Source organism: Danio rerio, chromosome 10 (assembly GCF_049306965.1).
Source record: "Danio rerio strain Tuebingen ecotype United States chromosome 10, GRCz12tu, whole genome shotgun sequence".
Classification (NCBI taxonomy): Eukaryota; Metazoa; Chordata; class Actinopteri; order Cypriniformes; family Danionidae; genus Danio; species Danio rerio.
This window is the reverse complement of record NC_133185.1, coordinates 25417738-25439328: the sequence shown is the minus strand read 5'-3', so window position 1 is coordinate 25439328 and position 21591 is coordinate 25417738. Positions and strand designations below refer to the sequence as shown.

Sequence of the window (21591 nt, the reverse complement as noted above, 5' to 3'; positions counted from 1 at the left end):
ATTCACTATTGGCTGCTTATTAAATCACACTGCGCGAAACAAGCACATTAACATGATGCATAAAAGGCGTCAGTCAACAAACCATGTCTTTGAGCATGTCGAATTGAGCTTTACATTGGCATTCATAATCTAGACATTTTTCAGAGGCACATGTTGATCTAAAACTAACGACACAGAAATGTCTGATTCTGACATGCTCACAAATGAGGTTTTTTGAATTTCGCCTAATTTTGGCATGTGGTGATTCTGTGGGTCTGTGTATTCGATTGTGTGTTTATGTGCGTGTGTGTGCTTGTCAAAAAGGAGGAAGACTGTTGTGTTGCGAGGCCTGTCCTGCCTCGTTCCACCCTGAGTGCTTGAAAATAGAGATGCCGGAGGGGACGTGGCTGTGTGGCGAATGCAAATCGGGCAAGAAGCCCCACTATAAGCAGATAGTCTGGGTCAAGTTGGGCAACTACAGGTACGTCTTTTATACTGTTGGAAGTCTCCTCCGATGCATTTAACTAAACTAAAAGCATGTTCATGCCAAGGCTAATGTGTCTGAAGGGCTTTTTCACACTTGAAGTTAACCGTGTCATTTAAACTACATTTTAAAAAACATTCTGTTTTTTTTTTCACACACTGAACTTTAGTATGTTAATGTACTTTCAACTAAAATAGAATAATGAGTAGGGGGAGGGGCTTTTCTTTGCACGTCATGCCCTTAAAGCAAATTAACAGTAGGAGGGAGAGGGTTATTAATATGCAGTTGCTATGGAAGCCCTCGCGTTGTCAACTAAAGGACTCCCACTTCAAACACTGAAGCAAATGATCAGAATTTCATTGGAGTTACCAAAACAAACTATTTCTTTCTGTGGATTAACTTGCAAGGGCTACAAATGAATAATATTATATATATAATATAATAATAATAAAATAAAAACAAAAGCTATTTTTGTTAATATTGCTAATATTGTTAATTTTGATTTCTTTCAGTCCCACTTTTCCAGACTTTAAAATGAATTGAAGGTATTCATGAGCTGTGTGAAAAGCCTATAAAGAAATAATTCTCCCAAAAATAAAATTGATCAATAATATTATTATTATTATATTATTATATCATCACATGCCCAAGCTATCCTCAACTTATTTAATTGCTGCTTCAAGATGAGCACAATGGGAGTAATTTTACATTTTATTTAGTCTTTTCCATGGTGTATAATGGTGTTGGGTAGTAGCCCTTTTGTAGCAAAGATTCTTGGCTGATTGATCTCTGATTAAATATATGATGCATGACATAAGAACTTAAAGAATTTAAAACTACTCCAACTGGGTTCGTGTGAAAGAAGAAAGTCAAGTGCAATGGAGAAACCTTCAGGGTGAGACCATTTTGAGGTCATTTTCAGTTTTGGTCAAACTATTTCTTTACACGTCCCAAAAATGTTGAATGGAATCATTTCTAGTGAATATCCCGTCTCACTGTGTTGCATTGACTGTCAATGTCAAATATCATTGTTAATTTGAAAGAACTACTTGGGTAAGTTATTTCATAAGCAGCACTGGGTGGTAACTGATTACTTGTGGTCTGGATTACATAATCATAATTTATAAAATTAGTACTTGTTCAAAATTGCATTTTATTATGCTTTATAATTAAATTAGTTACTTTTATGGATTACATGATTATGACTCTTTACACAGTGGAAGTGTCAAATCTGTAATTATTTATTCTTTGTGGGGGTTTTTTTCTCAATTTTAGTTTTTTTTAAATTCATAATAAATAATCACATTATTCACAGAAAAATCATGTAACCTTGTCTTTTAATTAAGGGAGAAGTTAATATGAATTAAGTCAAAATAAACTTTAAAGCTAATCAAATGTATTCAGAAAACATTTCTTAAAACCTCTGAATTTGCTGTTGATGTTTGCCATTGATAGTCCAATTTCTTTTTTGCAATTATGTATTGCATTTGAACAAATATTAAACACACTCACTAATGGGGTACATGCACACAGAGTTTTAATTTCAGTTAGCCAGCCCCAAGGCTTCCAGTGAATTGTCACCCCATACAAAATTGCCGCTTTTAGGATCTGATTTCTTTAGAAAAACATCGATCTTCACTGCCTGGCTGAGATACGATATAAAGTGGATATCAGACAAAACAAGAAGCACTGCATTAAAATTAGATTTTTCTGCGCCACGTTTTTAAAATATGGAAATGAATTCGACCCCTGTATTTTCAATAGAGTTTCTGCACTTAGCCTGTTGCTAATAATGATGCCTACGTTTAAACGATGTTTCGTCTCTTTTTACGCTTATCGTCATTGGCTAAAAAACACTCTCTGTGCATATAGCCTATTGCTTAGGTTTTCCTTGATGGCTAAGTTTTTGTGGGCAATTAAAGTAATTGATATTCCATCATGTGTAGATGGTGGCCCGCTGAGATCTGCAACCCTCGCCTGGTTCCCTCCAACATCCAGAGCCTGAAGCATGACATTGGTGACTTTCCAGTCTTTTTCTTTGGATCCCATGACTATTACTGGATAAACCAAGGCAGAGTTTTCCCCTACGTTGAAAGCGATAAGAACTTTGCAGAGGGACAAGTCGGCATCAATAAGACATTTAAAAAAGGTACCAGCTTATGCAGTGGAGTTTTGTTTGTTATATTTCTTAGTTAAAGCGTGAGTCCAGTCATAAAGGTCAAGCTAAATTGACTACTAAATGTATTTTTGTATGTGTGTAAAGCACTTGAAGAGGCAGCAAAAAGGTTCCAGGAATTAAAAGCACAGCGAGAAACCAAGGAGGCCTTGGAACAAGAGCGCAACTCTCGCAGACCTCCACCATACAAACTTATAAAGGTAAATAAATGTTCAGATACTTCATGCAAACGTTAATCTGTTGCATTGCTGTTATTTGCTTAACCTTGTTGTTGTTATAGTAGTTACATTGTAATAACAATATAATATAGTTGTAATAACTACTCCTAGATATTTAAAAAATAACAAATAAAGCTCAGTGTAAGATGAACCAATTGGTTGCCACATTTGTTGTCACATGGTACCATTATATGGACCTACTTTTATCATTATCTTATAGAGGTGTAACGATACACCAAAGGCACGGTTCGATTCACGGTTTTGGAGCCACGGTTCGGTTGTTTGCTGTACGGTTTGGGTTGATTTCATCTTAACAGCAATGCCAAGGAACAATAGATTCACTTAATAACAAGAACTTTTTTTTATTAACTTTGCCATCACATTTTAGTACAAGCAGATACCCGAGTAAACATCAAAAATTAAATAAATACCTCCAATATAGACTAGTCAGAAAAAACTATTCTCTTTAGTGCAGCCATCTTAACTAAGTAAACTAAAATGAAATAAATAACTGCAGTGTAGACTAGTGGAAGATAAACAGGCTTGTCCTCTCTAAGGACATTTGGAATATGTATAATAATAAACACCATGATGTCCACATTCTCAGGCGAGAGACTTGATCTCTGTGCAGACACAGACATAGTGATGCTCATTTTTGATTATCTAAGTTTTCATTTGATAAACAGGTTTCAGTTCAAATTAATGAAAAAATATACATGTAATGTGTTTGTACAGCGTTTTTTACATGACATATTCACCAGTAAAATACATAGCAGTTATGTCTGAAACTAATGTTACCATTGTAGCCGTATATAGGTTGTATTTTGCCTCCCGTTAGTGATGCGTGGATGTCGATTACATCCGCGGGCGCTGCAGATAATTCGAGAAAAAAATACATTATAATTAATTGTGGGTTGGTTGTGGGTGTATGTAGCGGGACATGGCAGTGGATCAGCGAAAAAGCAGAGAGTGTGCTTTGCAGAATGGGAAGATATGAGACGCCCAATAATGATAGATGAAGTCAGTGCAAAAGTAGCCTGTACTGTTCAAAGTTTCAGTTAGAGGAGTCATCAGAGGAAAATCTGCTCTCCTTCTGGGAGAAACAAGATCGCTTATTTCCATGACTGCAGCACCTTGCGAGGAGAACCTTGTTAATTCCTACAACACGTGGTGCGAGCGAACGCAGCTGGCCGCATTTTGGAGGCAAGGTGGAGATGGTGCGGGGCCAGGAAATGAGGAGCAGAGCGCTTTTTCCTTTAATCTAGTTTTTCGTGTATTTTGCTGACATGATTATGATTTTCGTTGTTTTTGCTTAACTTTCGTTTGGGTGAAATTATTTTGCATTACTTTTGCCCACTTTGAGTTTTTTTTTTCAATTTTATTTCAATTGATTTGTTAGTTACTTTTTGGTTCGGCTCTTTCCTGTCATATTGAGATATAGACTACCTCCTGAAGTTCACTCTTTTCTCAGAGTAAGGTGGATAGGGAAGATGTCGTGTAACTTCCATTTTGCAAACACGTAGAAAATGTATTTTTAAAGACATCAGGTAAGAGGTGAAGATCATCTTTGTTTTTATTGTATTCTACAGTTCAGTATAGGGAAGAATGTGGCGCTCGGGGCTGAAGACTTTTTCTTTTCATCAGTTAGCAAGGTAAGGGGTTATTGATGAGTTAGAATTGTTTTGTTATATTTCTTTCTTTTGTTTGGTTTCACTATCATCCCCTTACTCGAGTTTAACTAATTTTTGTTTGATATTTTGTTTGAATTTGCTACTTTATTTTATTCTTTTTATTATTGTAAATATTTCTATTTTTTTGTATACATTTGGGCATTATTCTGGTTTCTTTTTTGTACATTAAATAGCTTTTGTTGGCAGTTCTGTTGTCAGTCTTTTGCTTACACCCTTACATTGTGAAATTTCCACACTTTTTAAATGTTATTCCTTGTAAGTAAGTTTCGTTAAAGTCAGGACAGATAGGTGTGCGTTTTGTCTACGACACGAATTATATTCCTGTACTCCACTGGAAAACAGAAGAGTTTCCAGACAGGCAACTTAAATTTATCTGGGGGATCTGTAATCTCAGTATATGCGAAGCAGCCAACCTGCTTAAACAGTAGTGACCGAGTGTTATCACTCACTCAAGTCACATGACATGACATGCACTTGGAAAATACTAACTTTAAAATATAATATTTAGAACAAAAGCTCATCATTACTAATACATTTTAATCAAATAAGATAAAATAAAGATGTTTAAATTGGTTCAATTAGAGACATGTGACGTCAACCTCAACAATGGGCAGCAGGGGGCGTGAGAGTACCGCAGTACCCCACGAGAGTTTCGTGATGCGTATCATGGTTGGTGTATCGCGATATTTCGGTTCGGTTTGTAATATCGTTACACCCCTATTCTCTTATCTTCTGTATCTTTATACAAAAGCTCCCAAAATAATTGAATCTCTTTGTTTGTCACCTCAGTCCAACAAGCCCTTTGGGAAGGTGCAGTTGCATGTCGCTGACCTCTCTGAAATCCCACGCTGCAACTGCAAACCTACAGATGAGCGTCCATGCAGCCAGGACTCACAGTGCCTGAACCGCATGCTGCAGTATGAGTGTCACCCCCAGGTCTGTCCCGCCGGCGACCGCTGCCACAACCAGTGCTTCTCCAAACGCCTCTACCCCGACACTGAGGTCATCAAGACCACCGGCCGAGGATGGGGACTGAAGACCAAGCAGGATCTCAAGAAGGTGAGCGCTGTTTAATAGTGCTTTTGACCTTCATTTGTTCTTGAACATTGGAAAATGTTAGTCTTACTTGTAGCTATGCTGTTAGAAAAAAAACTGAAATAAATTATTATTAGTAGATGTAACCTAAACCAAAGTACAAAAATAAAACCACAGTAATTAATCATAATAGCAGTAAAAGCACATATTTTGTGAATATAGGTTATACCTAGGGATGGGTACCGAAACTCAGTTCTTTATCTGTATCTGTGCTACATTTTAAAAGACTGAAGTATCGTTAAGCTCTGACGTTAACTGTTTTGCTATCTGAACTGGAGAATTATTGCTGAATAAACATTACTTGTAGTAGCTAATTTGCGATATTTAATATTCGTCTGCACAGTTGGCAATCTCACATGAGAAATGCTTGGGTTTCTGGTGAGCGCGTCCAGTTCTCGGCTGTGCATACACACTTATTAGAGGCTCACGCTAAGAGCACAGACATAGCTCGCGACATAGACTCGTGCACACACAGCTCGTAAACTTGCGGAGTTAACCTAACGATTTGTATTTCCCAAGTGGACAATGACAATGCCCGGCGTGTCCATAGAGGCGACCTAGGCGGCCTTCTATGGTGGCAGAGAGCGGCGTCCACGACACCTCACTCACCACCCCTCCACGACACCTCCCTCACAAGATCTAAAATAACTCTTTGATGTCTATAAAATGTGTATGTGAAGTTTCTGTTCAAAATACCCCACAAATAATTTCATAAGTCTTTGAAATAGCCCCTTTTAGACTTTGACCCAAATTATGTCAGATTGTGCTCCCAGCCCTATCCCACCCAAAAAAGGGTGTCAATGTGTTGGCATGGCAGCAGATTCAAAACTCTTATGGCGGACGACTGCTTCTCACTTAGGTCTGTCTATGCTAATGAGTAAGGCCAGACAGAATCAGCAAACATTTTTTGCTATTTCAGCGAAGAATTTTGTAAAAAATCTGCAGATTTATATAGAATGATTTTGGGAGTATCATAACTAAAAACTTCTTATATGAAATAAAATAAGAAAAATAGTTTTTTAACTTTTATTTGATCTTGAGAATGCAAATCCAATTGGATAAACTTATTTTAAGTCTCTCATATGATTTATCTACTAAAAGAGAGAAAATATTACTTTACACACTGTAGTGTAAGTGATATGAACATTTTCATGTTAGTCAATAATGTGACTGAAATCTATTTAAAAACTCAATAAATATAAATTGACACACATTTACACAAGTAAATAAATAGACTCAATAATGGGCTAACAATCTGAGGAATTTTACGGATTTCTGACTGTTTTTATGAAGTGTGATTATAATAAATAGAATTATTAACTTTTACCAATAGAGACTGGCTATATTCACACACTGTTGCCACGCAACTGAGTTTAAACTCTTTATAAAAGTGATTTTTTGTTTTTGCAAAATAGGTCCCCTTTAAAATAAAACTAAAAAACAATGTCATTTATTAAGTGAAATGCCAAAATGACAGGTGCTTGAGCATCACTCAACATCTGTTGCTATCAATTACCTGCCTGATTTTTTTTTAGATCATAATCCTCCCTTATAATTCTGTATGTAGGAAAATCTCTGATTGTTTCACAAACTGTTTCCCTGATCTTGGGTCATTGTTACATTGTTTTCAGGGTGATTTTGTCATGGAGTACGTTGGCGAACTGATCGATTCGGAAGAGTGCAAACAACGAATAAGAACCGCTAATGAGAACCATGTGACCAACTTCTACATGCTGACCCTGACAAAGGTACCGCAGTTTCATGCTCACTTTCTGTATGTCACATTATTACATCATTACAGCCGTATTAAAGCAGACCCTCATGTGCTTTTTCAGGACCGTGTCATCGATGCTGGACCCAAAGGGAATTTGTCACGCTTTATGAACCACAGCTGCAGTCCGAACTGCGAGACTCAGAAGTGGACGGTGAACGGAGACGTGCGGATTGGACTCTTCACCTTGTGTGATATCTCTGCTGGTAAGAACTACTCGTGTTTTCTTTGCAGAAGAGTTCAAGTGTTTGTTTAGAAGCTAATTGATGCAATTATGTTTTCCTCAGACACAGAACTGACCTTTAATTACAACCTGGACTGTCTGGGTAATGGGAGGACATCCTGCCACTGTGGCTCTGAGAACTGCAGTGGTTTTCTTGGAGTCAAGCCCAAGGTAAAGCCTAATCAAATTAGACAGGAACAGATGAACTGCTTTCCTGAGAATTCCAGTTGCACCATTGACATTTCTCAGAGTTTCTAAGGGCATGCTAATAGGCCAGACTTTATTTAACACTAGCATCTCGTCTTTGATTTAGTTTTTTTGTTTTTTTTACACTGGGTATCAAGATTTTTTTTTCATCAATCAAAAAGTGGATCACTCAAAGTACAGGTGTAGATAAGCTCTGAATTGTTTCAAGTGGTCTACTACAAGCACATCACTTTCTTAATGTATTGTTAATGTAAACTTAAGAACTGGGACAATAAATCCATGCATTCTGTGTGGATTTCGAGATTTTCTGAATGCATTTCAATTCTCTTGAATTGATCCTCAAGTTAGTTTCTACCTGTAGATGGTGCTGTATGCTTTATAAACACCATACTCTGCCGATCCTTACACATACTGCTTAAACATTAAAACAATCAGTATTCCAGAAAATCATCAAAGGTTTAAAGGGAACCTATTTTGCCCCTTTTTACAAGTTGTCATACAAGTCTCTGATGTCCCTAGAGCATGGGTCTCAAACTCAAATTAGCGGGGGGCCATTTCAGTGACTGACTATTCATAGGAGGGCCGTTTTAACATTCAAGCACAGGAAAAAAAGTGGACACCTGATGTAATTGATCAATCTTAGGACAACAGACATGAGTTATTCTTCTACAGAGTATATGCAGTGTTGTTTCTTGTGGTACATATTAGGGGTGTAACGATACACTCAGCTCACGATACGATGTGTATCACGATATAATGTTCACGATTCGATATGTATCACGATATTTGGAATAAAAATTAAAAATTTAACTTAAATGCAAATTTTACCAAGTAAACTATTTTTTATGCATTTCTTTTGTTTCAACTTGTTAAACTGAACCTTCTTTTAGAAAATATATTAAACAGGCCTGTCTCTGGAAAATAAAACTATTTAAAAACTTCTTAAAAAATATTATTGAAATGACAGAGACAAAATTAAGGAACAATTTAAGTAAAGGTGCAAAAAAAAAAGCTTTCTATTCAATTGAATTTAACAGTAAGAGCTTAAGGCTTTGCTTGGTCACTTGTGTTTTTTGTGTGTGCAAAAAAAAATCCACATTTCCAGGTAATCAGCAGTTCTATAAGATAATCCTGAACTTGTGTGTATCTGTCTGAGAGGTTTTTATGGATGGCTGTCTTCATGTTGGGCATGATGAGTGACAGGGTGACAGGGTGGCCGTCTTTTCATTACACAGTCGTGCTCTTTTCAGCAGTTTAGGCAGGTTAACTATTTCTTCGGCGTCGCTGATGTCGGCGCTATCAAGTGTATCATGTTGACGTGCATTTTTGTGTACCTCTGTACTCAAAAGGGTTAATGCTCGTCGTAATCATAACTCTAAAATGCCATATGATTGTTTAAATAATGTGTACGTTTTCGGTTTCATTTCCACTGCTAAGTGCTGTTCATACTTCCCACGCGGCTCCTGAAAGATCACTCTGTTCCACAAACTGAATGTTGTTTACTACTTTATTAGTCACAACCTGCAGGGGGCTGTTCCAGAAAGCAGGTTATGTGACATACCCGGGTAAGTTTGAGAGTATGTAGGTGGATAACCTCAACTTTGGTTCCAAAATCGGAGGTAACTTCTGGGTATGTTAAGTAGCCATAGCAACTTACTCTCTGAAGATAACCTGCTCCAGAGCAGGTTATGTTCAGAGAGTAAGTTGCTATGTTTTAGAGTTTGTCTGTTTTAGAGAGTTTACTGAGCATTGCATGCTCTTTTGATGGGAATATTTATGGATATGGACACACAAATACAAGTTTTTTCGTTGTGAGAGGGTTATAAGTGCATAGTTTTTTTCATAACCAAATTCATAATGTCAATGTATTTAACAAACCTTTTTGAAATCAAATGTGACAAACCCCGGGTCTGCGCTTACCATAAAAAACATTCAGTGCAGCTCTTTGTATTCGCGTCAGGGCATTTTAGGCAACTGTACAATGTGGCAGTATGACCACCTGTACAGTATGCCTGGCACTGAACTGTTTTTTACACTTTCGTACAGTTCCTTGGTCATAAATCACTGCGTATCATTACACAGAAGATTCAGAGCACGGCAATAGAGTAGTGGACAGTGCGTCGATAAAGAACAACGGAGCGCACAACGGAGTGAGTTCGAATCTCACATAAAGATTGTGTGTTTTTTCTCTCCTTTTGCACCCTCACATTTCTGTATAATATTATAAGTGGCAGCTTTGTCTTTTGTAGGAAAATATATCTATAATTTAAGATGTAGGACGTCGTTCTTATATATATACATTCACGCACACACACCTACATTTTTTAATATAATTTTTTTTCAGGGTTTCTAAATGCTATTGTGTGCATTAATTGCAGCCGATTTTAAAGCTCCATCAGTCACTAAAGGACACTGATAATATAAAATTTGTCCAAAGTATAAGTGTGCAGGTACAACTTAATTTTCTATCCTTAATCTTTTGATGTTTCAACTATTAAACTCATTACTGCTTCCACTTACCAGCTCATCACACACCCCACCTCATCACTATGTTGAGGCTAAATGGCTGATTTTCAGGAAATAATGATTCAAGTGTATAATACAAATATAGTAAAAAAAAAAAAAAACTATAAAGCAAATGTTGCTTAACACAATGTTTATTTTTATTATATTTGTATTATACAATAGAATCATAGGCACTACATTGTTACTTGCTGGAGGATAAAAGATACCCTTTTCTTCCTTATACGATGACACGTACCTGCAGCCTGACCCAGAGGAAATCTCAGTGACCCAAGCAGACAAAACAGATGGAAGAGTGCTAAAAAAAATATATATAATTAGTCAAAAAACTATGTTTACTCAAATAGTTTGGTCTGTTCATTTCTTCATTTCCTGAAATAAAATGAATGATTTTGTACACTGCTTTACACACGCACCTTTAAACGTGTAACATATTTTTCATATACATTTCTCACCTTAAGGTGATGCTCATGTGACTTTATCTTTGAAGATGGACCTTATACAGCTACTTTAGAATTTAAATATGTAGATAAAAGATTTTGTGATCCAAGAGTAATATTTAAATATGGAAAAGTGCAGAAAATTCTTACACTGCTTGTTAGTTGAGGCAGAAGGAACTTCGTCTGCATGCAAAATAAAAAGAACCTAAAGCTATCTGACAACAATCACTTACAACAGTGACAGAGTGTGTGGTTTAAGTTAAAAACTCAACCACTGAAAAGCCTTTATTATAGGACACAGCAGTTAGACAGGCCTCTTTCTATTAGCTGCATGTCAGAAAGCATATTCTAGAGTGTGTAGGAAAATGGTTTTTCCCTCCCCGAGTTCAGGATTCGCTTGAAAGTAGACGCAGGAAACTTAGCTTTATCGAGAAATCAAAGTTTAATAAACGAAGGATCAGATCAACAATGCTGAGCCCAGGAATACTGAAGAGACACCATGAAAAGGCAAACTGGGCGCTCCAGTATTGCCGTACAAACATAAAACAATAGTTTTTATTCTTGGTTGTCTCCTCCCCACTCTCGATGAGCCTCCAATCCATTATTCGCCTTCCCATCATCAGATCTCATTTCAACCAGTTAGAATCTGCCAGTAGCCTGCAAACACACACACACACACAAAACACACATGCACCCCTACACAGACTGAGATACGGCTGGTTCCTTGCAGGTGTTAAACCACATCCTGTACCAAAGCACAGCTGTCCATGAGCTCGGATCTCTCGTCTTACTTCTGTGGAAAACCCCGTTTCTCTAGAAGCGAAGCTTAAGCGACAGGCTCACATTTCAAACAAAGCAATAGGCTCATATTTCAAACAAAGCATTTCATCAGTAAAAAAATAGCAAAACTTAATATCAATATTAAACATATATAAAACATCAAAAATATGAAAAACTTAATATCAATTCTGAACATATATAAAACATTAAAAAATATGATTCCCTCAAAAATATAATTCCCTCAATTCCCTCTCTTGATCTCATAAGAGATCACACCATATCCAATAGTTCCTCCTCCACTTCCTCTTAAACAGGCAAAGGTCTACCCAATCAGCAGCATTGGCCACTGGTTCCTTAGATTGTTTTGTCAGGAGTAACCTAAAAAGACAAAAGCTGCAATCAAAGAAGTTAGTTTGTCATGATAACATCTCGGTGACAATGGTGTAAATGCTTTCCAGGGACAGCGCAGAACTCTGGCCAGGATACTGTCGACCTGTCAAAAGCTCAAAAGGTGTGAAGTCGGGTCCTGTTGCAGAAGAATGTATAGACATTAATGCAATAGGCAAAACATTCAGTCAGTTAATTTTAGTGTGTACACAGATTTTAGCCAATTTTCTTTCATATCTATAATTATATTTAATGCCGGCAGTACCATGAAAATGAGCCAGACCAAAGGAATGCTCAACAGTTTTCTGTTCCTGAGATAGGTCGACCCAAGGAGGTAAAGAAACCAGACCTCCGCCACTGTGGCAATTTGACATGTACAGCTGTACCCACATATGCGCATTCAAGTTAGATGTTAACCCTTAAATCTTTTGCTAACTTAAGTAATTCAACCATTGGTATCATTTAGACTTTTTCAATTTATATGCCCTAACCTGTCCTCAGACTTCCATCATCTGCTCTAAAACAACAGCCATCAGCAAACTCAGAACTCTAGGAGGAGATGTCAATTACAGTCCAGTCAAGACAGGCCTTAATTAATTTTTTTTTTTTTTTTTTTTTTTTTTTTTAGACACAATTCAGTGATAGGTGCACAATCACAGGAAAGTCGGTTATTATATGTATGGCATTTATAATTGAAACTATTCTATATTGTTTTTGAAATGTCAGAAAGTAAATTAGGTTTAATTCCCAACTGATATGACTAAGTGTGTTAGTTATTATAGGCTTTTTTTATGGTTAATGTAAGGCTTACGTAACATTAGAGATTTTTTTTTTTTTTTTTTTTTTTTTTTTTTTCAATTTGCGACTTTCGGTTTTGTCATTGTTCCCAACTCCTCGGCTTCATGCACTGGATTTATGGCAACTGAAACATGTGGTAAAGCTGTGTCAGCCATCTCATACCTTTTTTATTGTTCATCAGTTAATTTGGGTGACCACCCCCTCTTTGCCAATTAGTAGACCCTTTCCCTGTAACACCCATTTTGTGCCCACTAGTGACAAGAATTCATCTTCATAGTATAATTTATCGTTTCTGTTATAGTGCAGTGTAGGGGGTCAGATAGTGGTAAGTGAATGCCTAATTGGTTAATCCTGGGTTTCCAAAGGTTGTATAGGGAGACCAAACTGTGAGGGCTTTAGCCTGTGTTGTCCAGCTCCACCTAGTAGATATCAGCACCCTCCCACTACTTGCATGTGGACAGTAACCACTATCCATCTCATGACGCCCCATGTTTTGAGCAGTTAAATGACCTGTCATTAGGGAAGGTGATGATAACCCCATCAGGTGAACCCAATATGCTGGCTCCCAGTTTAACTAATCAATCTTTCCCCAGAAGGGCCACAGGCACATTTGTTGAGTAGAGAAGACTGTGGCTTAGTTGCTGGTTAGCCACGGTGACGGGTATTGGTTTTTGTAGCTGGCCATCTTTCTGCTTCCCCAGAGAACCTATTACTTCAATTGTCTTACTTGACAACATATCATCAGTCACTGCCCCCTTCGTGACTTTAGTAAGTGTGGCCTCAGTATTCACCAAGGCTGTTAATGGCCTAGCGTTGACCATTATCTACAGTGGGGTTCGGCCTGTCCCCCCCTGCTGGTTCTCTGTGGGTCCCGTCAATAAGTCTCCGCCTCATCCCCCAGGTCCCACACCGGGAATTGAGTGGGCACCTGGTTCCCCCGGGGTTTAGGGGCTGGGGATGACGGGAGAGTTTGTATTGGTTCTGGTCGCCTGCCTCGACCAGCAGCCCCACCTCTTCGAGGATCCCAACCCCCCGCAGGTTGGCTGTTCACTGGACACTGATCTCTCCAGTGGTTTAAATCTCCACACAACAAAACAACCCTTGTTGGTGTCCCCATATCTCCTATCTTTTTTTTTTTTTTTTTTTTTTTTTTTTTTTTTTGTTGCCCCCTCTATGATATTGGTTTGGCTACTGTATGTATGTCTGTTGTGCTGTGTTGGGCTGAGGCATAATGGTGACTGTGTGTAAGAAATTAGTGGTTGTGGGCTAGGTTGTGGTGGCTGCACAGGCGACATAGCAGGTACATGAGTCAGAGGAGCAATGACTTGTTGCATTTGTGTATTTTGTCTTACGACCATCTTATTCTGTAATTTAGCTTTAGCCTCTTCCAGCTGTAGTTTCAACAGCTGTGACTTAATATTTTCTAGCTTTTCTTTGTGTTGTTTCAATGTTATATGTGTTCTTTCCTCCATTCCTGCTACCCTGTACATTGTCTGGTTTACACTGTCTCTTGCGAGTTGAATGCTTGTGGTGAACTGTTTAGCTATTTCCTTTTTTACTGCTTCCTCTATTTCTATTTTAGTCTGAACTTCCTTTAGGGCCGTTTTCAACTGTCTTTGTTTTTTTTTATCTTCCTCTGTTTCTTCGACCTCTATAGCGCCCTGTTTTATCATGAACTTGAAATCTTTGTTAGCTTGTTTAGTAGTAGTTTCTATTTCTCCCCCTTTTACTATCATTACTGGCATCTGCATTGGTGCTGAGGGGGTTTTGGTTTTTTCTTCTGCACTACTATAGGGTGGGGGCCTCTCTGGTGAGTCCCTTTGATCTGCCCACACAGCACTTTTTACTTTGGTAACCATGGCTGCAGCTACCCTGCTCCATTGTCTCAGTCTATCTTCTGCTTTTTCTATTTCTCTGTTTGCTGCTCCCTTCTTCCAAACCCCAGTTTTGTCCCTATTTTGTCTGGCCAGTACCAAATCTGTATCTGCCCTTTTCTCCTCTGTCAAAAGTATGTTCAGTAACTTTCCCTGATTTTTAGCTGTCTCTGTCCAGCCATTTAGACCTGAGAGATATGTCCACTGACTTTCTAATGTTTTACTTATTTTCTTTCTGTCTTTTGGTTCGGTGTGATGTATTATCTGCTTACAGATACCATCCCACGTCTCTTTATATGTTGTCATTTTAATAATGGTTTTGTCTCCCTATTGGGGTCACACACCTCACAATCTTCCTTATGTCCTAATAATCTACACACCCACCACTTAGGAATATTTTTCACCTTTCTTGGTTTGTAATATAACACTTTCAGCATCTAATTATGATTCCTTCATTCACTCGATGTTTTATTCACATGCTCTCAGTCCCTATGAATATAGGGCTCATCAATCACACTCTCCTCTCTGAGCTCCCAGAATGCTGCGTCCGTTCCTACCGGGTCACACTTAAGTGACGGTCCAGAGAGGGTGCGCAGCACTCTGACCTCCCAAATACGGAGATATTCATTCACTCACATACACTCATTCAGGAATCCGCACACACTTGACACTTTAACACAAATTTGCACCCTTTAACGTTTTGCCTTTTACTCTCTTTTATGTGTTTTTACGAGTGAGTTAACCTCGCCGGGTAAACTTCAATTCTCAACCATGCCAGGAAAACACGATACGAGTTTTTATAATATTTCTTAACCACGCCGGGTCAACTCGTTTATTTACTAATTCAGAGTTTTTATAAATTTGCTTAACCTCGCCGGGTCAACTCTTTTGACTGCCAATGCGGAGTTTTTATAAATTTTCTTAACCGCGCCGGGTCAACTCCTTTAATTACTAATTCTGAGTTTTTATAAATTTGTTTAACCGCGCCGGGTCAACTCAATAATAAACCAATTAATAGTATGAGTCTTTATAAATTTGTTTAACCACGCCGGGTCGACTCGTTTAATAAATCAATTCTGAGTTTTTATAAATTTGTTTAACCGCGCCGGGTCAACTCAATGATAATCAATTCTGAGTCTTTATAAATTTGTTTAACCGCGCCGGGTCGACTCAATGATAATCAATTAATAGAATGAGTTTTTAAACCTTGTAACCACGCCGGGTCAACTCATTTTAATTGCCATTGTTGATCTAATTCAAATTATTTACGGATTATGTTGGTATTCAATCCCCAATCAACCTTAAATTTGGTAATTCCAATCTTGCAGTACTTTTATTAAAAAGGTGACTGCTTACCTTATCAGAAGCTCTGCAGAGAGGTTGATTTGAGATCGTCCTCCAACTCGACGAAGCGTCTGAGCGAATCCGGGTGCCCCCTCCAAATTGTAGGAAAATGGTTTTTCCCTCCCCGAGTTCAGGATTCGCTTGAAAGTAGACGCAGGAAACTTAGCTTTATCGAGAAATCAAAGTTTAATAAACGAAGGATCAGATCAACAATGCTGAGCCCAGGAATACTGAAGAGACACCATGAAAAGGCAAACTGGGCGCTCCAGTATTGCCGTACAAACATAAAACAATAGTTTTTATTCTTGGTTGTCTCCTCCCCACTCTCGATGAGCCTCCAATCCATTATTCGCCTTCCCATCATCAGATCTCATTTCAACCAGTTAGAATCTGCCAGTAGCCTGCAAACACACACACACACAAAACACACATGCACCCCTACACAGACTGAGATACGGCTGGTTCCTTGCAGGTGTTAAACCACATCCTGTACCAAAGCACAGCTGTCCATGAGCTCGGATCTCTCGTCTTACTTCTGTGGAAAACCCCGTTTCTCTAGAAGCGAAGCTTAAGCGACAGGCTCACATTTCAAACAAAGCAATAGGCTCATATTTCAAACAAAGCATTTCATCAGTAAAAAAATAGCAAAACTTAATATCAATATTAAACATATATAAAACATCAAAAATATGAAAAACTTAATATCAATTCTGAACATATATAAAACATTAAAAAATATGATTCCCTCAAAAATATAATTCCCTCAATTGTTAAATAAAGAGCTCCAGTAATTAAATATTACCTTTAATAATAATGTTTCTGTGTTTAATGACTTTGGACAGAGTTCTAGCTCCAGAAAGATTACAATTTCTATAAGCCTTATTTGTCAATACACATATTGTGGCCTTAAGAAATTAATGGAAGGAAAATTAAATGCATGAATGGTTACACAACATACTCAAAAAGGATGTTAAAGAGTAGTTTAATTTATCATTACAATAAAATGGAGGGTGGCATGTGTAATTTAATGAACTAATACATTTTCTTATTATTTATTTTTTATTTTCTTATCTATTTCTTATTCTATATTTCTTTCCTTCGTTGAAGCAGATGTGTAATCTCTGTGTTTAAAACCTCCAGCTTCGACTCTGTAAAGTGCGTTGCCCTTTTTTTCTTACCGTGACTTTCTATGGTGACTCGTGAATTCGGCGATCTACTGAAAATGCCTTCAGGTGTGTGCCGTGCACGCGCATTAACCCGCGGTTATCTTCAGGAGGTTGATTTAACTAACTCTTGTCACCTGTTTTGGAACCAACATACTCGCGGTAAGCAGGTTTTGGGTAAATCAACCGAGAGTTTAGGTTTTAGCAGATGGTAAGTTAACCCAGCTTTCTGGAATACCCCCCAGGTTCTGTTCACTGAAGCAGACGCGCGCGTATGGCAAGCCGTTTTAGCATTTAAACCTTTGTTCTGACTATCCATAAATATATTTAATTCATATTTAATTAAATTCATTTAGAAATATCTCTAATTATATTTTGACTAGTCGAATTATAATTATGACTAGTCAATATATAATTAGAGATATCTCTAAATATATTTATGGATAGTCAGATCAAAGGTTTAAATGCTAAAACGGCTTGCCATACGCGCGCGTCTATCATAGTCCGCCCTCTGTAGTAACAGCTCACGTCATGTGTGATTTTGCGGCCGCCAATACATCATTATATGAAGACAGAATGACATTTTAGGGTAAATTGTACCTCATAAATACAGTGTGTGACTCTTTCAACACCATTAGGAGGTATCCATGTCGCTGTGCAAAGTATGTAAATCACTGTGAAGACTTTAAAACTTCGGCTATGTTTGACCCAGTATGCGTGTCAAAAAGCGGACGAGTCTAAAGCAATGACTGTACAACCGAAATGTTGCCAGACGTCTGATTTTGAGAGGATGCGCCATCCTCTATTTCAACTTCACTCATCTTGGTCTGCTAACATTACTGCTGCTGCAATCTGAACTCACGTGCGACAGCAGGTGGAACGTAGCTCACGTGCAAACAGCACAACTAATAAGAGAAAACGGACGTCATATCGTAATCAAATCGTCATAACGCCACGATGCATATCGAGACATTTTTGCATCGCAATAAATCGTACAACAATAAATCGTTACACCCCTAGTACATATCGAAAAGTAGTTTAAAAGCTGTGAAAAAACAACTAATAATGGCATAATAATTATTATTCTGTCTCAACCAAATGTATTGTGTAAAAGCATAGGAACAGCAGAAAGCAGTTTGGGTAACTTAAGTGAATTTACTGGCTATTGTTCTTCCCAATATCTTTTCTTTTTTGTAAAACTACAACAAAGATGGGAAAAGTGTGTACATATTCACATGTACTTTAACAAGTTTAATTCAACTAGCAGTGTCATTTTACTAATGTACATAGTTTTTATGCAAATCTTAATATGTATATGAGGAAAATCTATTAAAATGAGATTATTTGAATATTAGCAAAATTATCATTATTGTTACACCACCAGCATAATGTGTAAGCCATGAAGAAGTGTTTGTACAACAAAATAAAAGCAGTATAAAACTGTTAATAATCAAATAACTTTTGAATACTTACAAAAATATAGCTTTAGTAAAAATAGAGCACTTACGGACATAGAATTCAAATTCATGTGTGTTACTTTCGACCGTACACAGAGAAAATGAAAGTAAAACGAATCTGTATGCAGTACTATAAATGTCGACTTGGTGGCAGGTCAAAACCCCAAGTGGTAAGATGCAACTGCACAACAATGATAGTGGTTTAAAAATATGCTTTGGCGGGTCAAATCTTGTCATATTTTTAATGTCAATTGTGGGCTGGAGGGAGGAGGGCAGGCCGTAAATGGCCCGCAGGCAGGCATTTTGAGACTTAAAATCAGTTTCAACTCACCCAATTTGCCATTTTAGTAACTGTCACTTTAATTTCAAATGACATTGCGCATTGTTTTTTTCTTTTCTTTTTTTTTTCACTGGAGCATCTATCGGCTGATCTTGAATCCTGTCTTAAACCTTGTCTTCATGTAGAGTGCAGTGGTTATGGAGCGGGAGGAGAAGGTGCGCAATGCTAAACTGAAGCCCAAGAAGCGCAAGCTGAAGACTGAAAGCAAGCAGACCCACGAGCTTTACTGCTACTGCTGTGGTGAAGGAGGAGAGCTGGTCATGTGTGATAAAAAGGACTGTCCGAAGGCTTACCATCTCCTCTGCCTCAACCTGAGCAAACCTCCATATGGTATGTGTTGTCCATCACTCCATGTAGCTCTTTTCTAGCTGATTTTATTGATTCGTTTCATGGTGCTTAATGGGAATTGAGATTTCTACAAAAATAATGTTTAAAATTTTGATTAGTATATCACTTTTAGGATGTATCAATAAGTCTTAAAATGTATTTAAATGTTGTTGTTGTCGTCATTATTATTGTTATCAGCTAATACATGCGAGCCTTATTTTCTTGGACAGAAGTGAGGTATTGAAGTCCAAAAAGAAAGGATGGATGCATGCAAGCAAGAATCTCTTATCAAAATTATTTACATTTACTATTTGGAATTCTGAAATTTATTTTATTTAGCAGGGACAATGCTCATTAATGAACAATAAAACTGTAATTAGGCCAGGGTTAGTCACCAGAGCTAACTTTCATCTGTTTCCTCCTGACAGATTTTAAAAACGCGAAAAAAAAAAAAAAAACGCAATATTATACACACAATAACAGTAAAGTTACATACACCAAAAAGACAAAACGTATAGCTAGATAAAAGATTTACACATGACATTACATTACCTTACATTAACTTGTATTTGAATGTTGAATCATCCATAGTCCAGAAATGACTGGCTCTAACTGAGAAGACTAAACTGCTAAAAGACTAAACGGTCTCTTCTGGTAATTGATTGTGTTGCTCTGCCATTATTATTCTTCTGTGTAAAATGATTCTTCATTTTGACCACATTATCACATCATGTTGTAAAATCGAGATGTAAAATAATGTATATCAGACAGAAAACCTGCATGACAAAATGGGTTGTAAAATATTGAAATATTTTGTGAATATAATCATAATAACAGTGCATTTAAAAAAAAGGAATAATTAAACATGGCAGTTTGTTAATGTTTTAGGTTGATAAAACAATCATTTGCTTTTTGTTGAGCTTCTCTTTTGTCTTTTCGCACATCACTCCCGTGTTTGTTCGTTTTTGAAAGGATCGGATGTCAGAACCACTTGAGTAATCATGCACACGTTATTATTATCAGCTCAAGAAGTTCATTATTCCAAATATAGACGATCAGCGAGCGCAAGCGAAAAAGCTAAACCGGCATGGGCTAGTTCTGCTTTTCATCTTGGCTTTGTGACTGTTTATCATGACGACGACAAGGTTTGTTTGAGCTTGGGTCGACCATGGCTTGATATTATATGTATATAAAAATACGGTGTAATGTCTCGGCTGTGAATTTAAAAATGACCCTTTTTTTGTTTTCATTCTCCTGCTTGTTCATGAGCAAGTGACATATCTCTCTTAACCCATAGCATTCAGCTGCGCATCTTGCTCCACTTTTTGGTACCCTTTTGTTGTGCTAGGTACCCTTCCGAAAGGGTACCCAAATGGCCCATTTTCACTGAATGGTACAGAATGGTTCGGTATTTTTTTGTTTTGTTTTTTGTTTTTTTTAATGACCGTTTCAACTGTCAAAGGGTACCTAAAAGCGAACCGTACCGTACCACTTTTAGCTCACCCTTTGTGTACCAACAGGCCCAAAGGGTATCATATGGCGGAGCTATACACGCTATTGGTTTACAGAGATGCGTCACTCACAGAATCAGGAGAAATAAAACAAAAACCACCATTTTTAAAAACACAGCTGAGACATTAAACCGTAATAATATATACATATAAAAACAAGCAATAGTCGACCCTAGCCCAAACAAACCTTGTCATCGTCTTAATGAACAGCCATAAAGGCAAGAAGAATAAAATCTGCTGTATCCTGTTGTTGTTTTATGAGCCCGTCTAAAAGTGCGAGCGGCTTCACTTTCTCCAGAGAGCTTGCGATCACGCGTCTATACTTGAAACAACAAACTTTTTGAGCTCAGATTAATAATGTGCACTTGATTTTTGAAGCGCTTTGATATCCGATCCTTACAGGAAAAACAAAGGTGAAACTGAAAAAAAACTGCAGCAAATGATGATTCTGCACCCTAAAAGATGAACATACTGCCATGTTTAATTATTATCCTCACCCTTTGGACTATTATGAATTTGGAATGACGGAATTACTCTCTAACAAGAGACTACACATGCTGCTGAAGATTAAATACACATATGAGAGGTTTGCACTGATTGTGGGCTATATTTCAAGTTGTTTTTGAACCCAAAAAAGGACTAAATACATGTTGTGTGTAGTTTTTCTGTAATTGATAACACCAGAGACTGTAAGGGTCTGTATGTGTTCATTTATGTTGCATTTATTTAATCATTTTACAGTAGGCTATTTCGCACTCATTGATCTGCAGTTATAATCAAATCCTGTCCATAGATGAACATTT

The 21591-nt window shown here is 37.5% G+C and overlaps 1 protein-coding gene across 24 annotated transcripts in view; it reads left to right on the top strand.

The window, feature by feature from the left end:
• The window catches only part of nsd3 (nuclear receptor binding SET domain protein 3), a 49271-nt gene that overhangs the window by 22432 nt on the left and 5248 nt on the right, over window positions 1-21591 (top strand). For all 24 annotated transcript variants that reach the window (XR_012386261.1, XR_012386259.1, XR_012386254.1 and 21 more), the window contains 8 exons: window positions 304-460; window positions 2410-2612; window positions 2727-2839; window positions 5338-5607; window positions 7275-7391; window positions 7479-7620; window positions 7702-7808; window positions 19076-19280. Coding sequence is in view for 12 of the 24 variants with exons in the window: in XM_073914634.1 (XP_073770735.1) it covers window positions 304-460; window positions 2410-2612; window positions 2727-2839; window positions 5338-5607; window positions 7275-7391; window positions 7479-7620; window positions 7702-7808; window positions 19076-19280 (1314 nt within the window). In the remaining 12 variants the exon portion in view is untranslated. The remainder of the gene's footprint in view (window positions 1-303; window positions 461-2409; window positions 2613-2726; window positions 2840-5337; window positions 5608-7274; window positions 7392-7478; window positions 7621-7701; window positions 7809-19075; window positions 19281-21591) is intronic.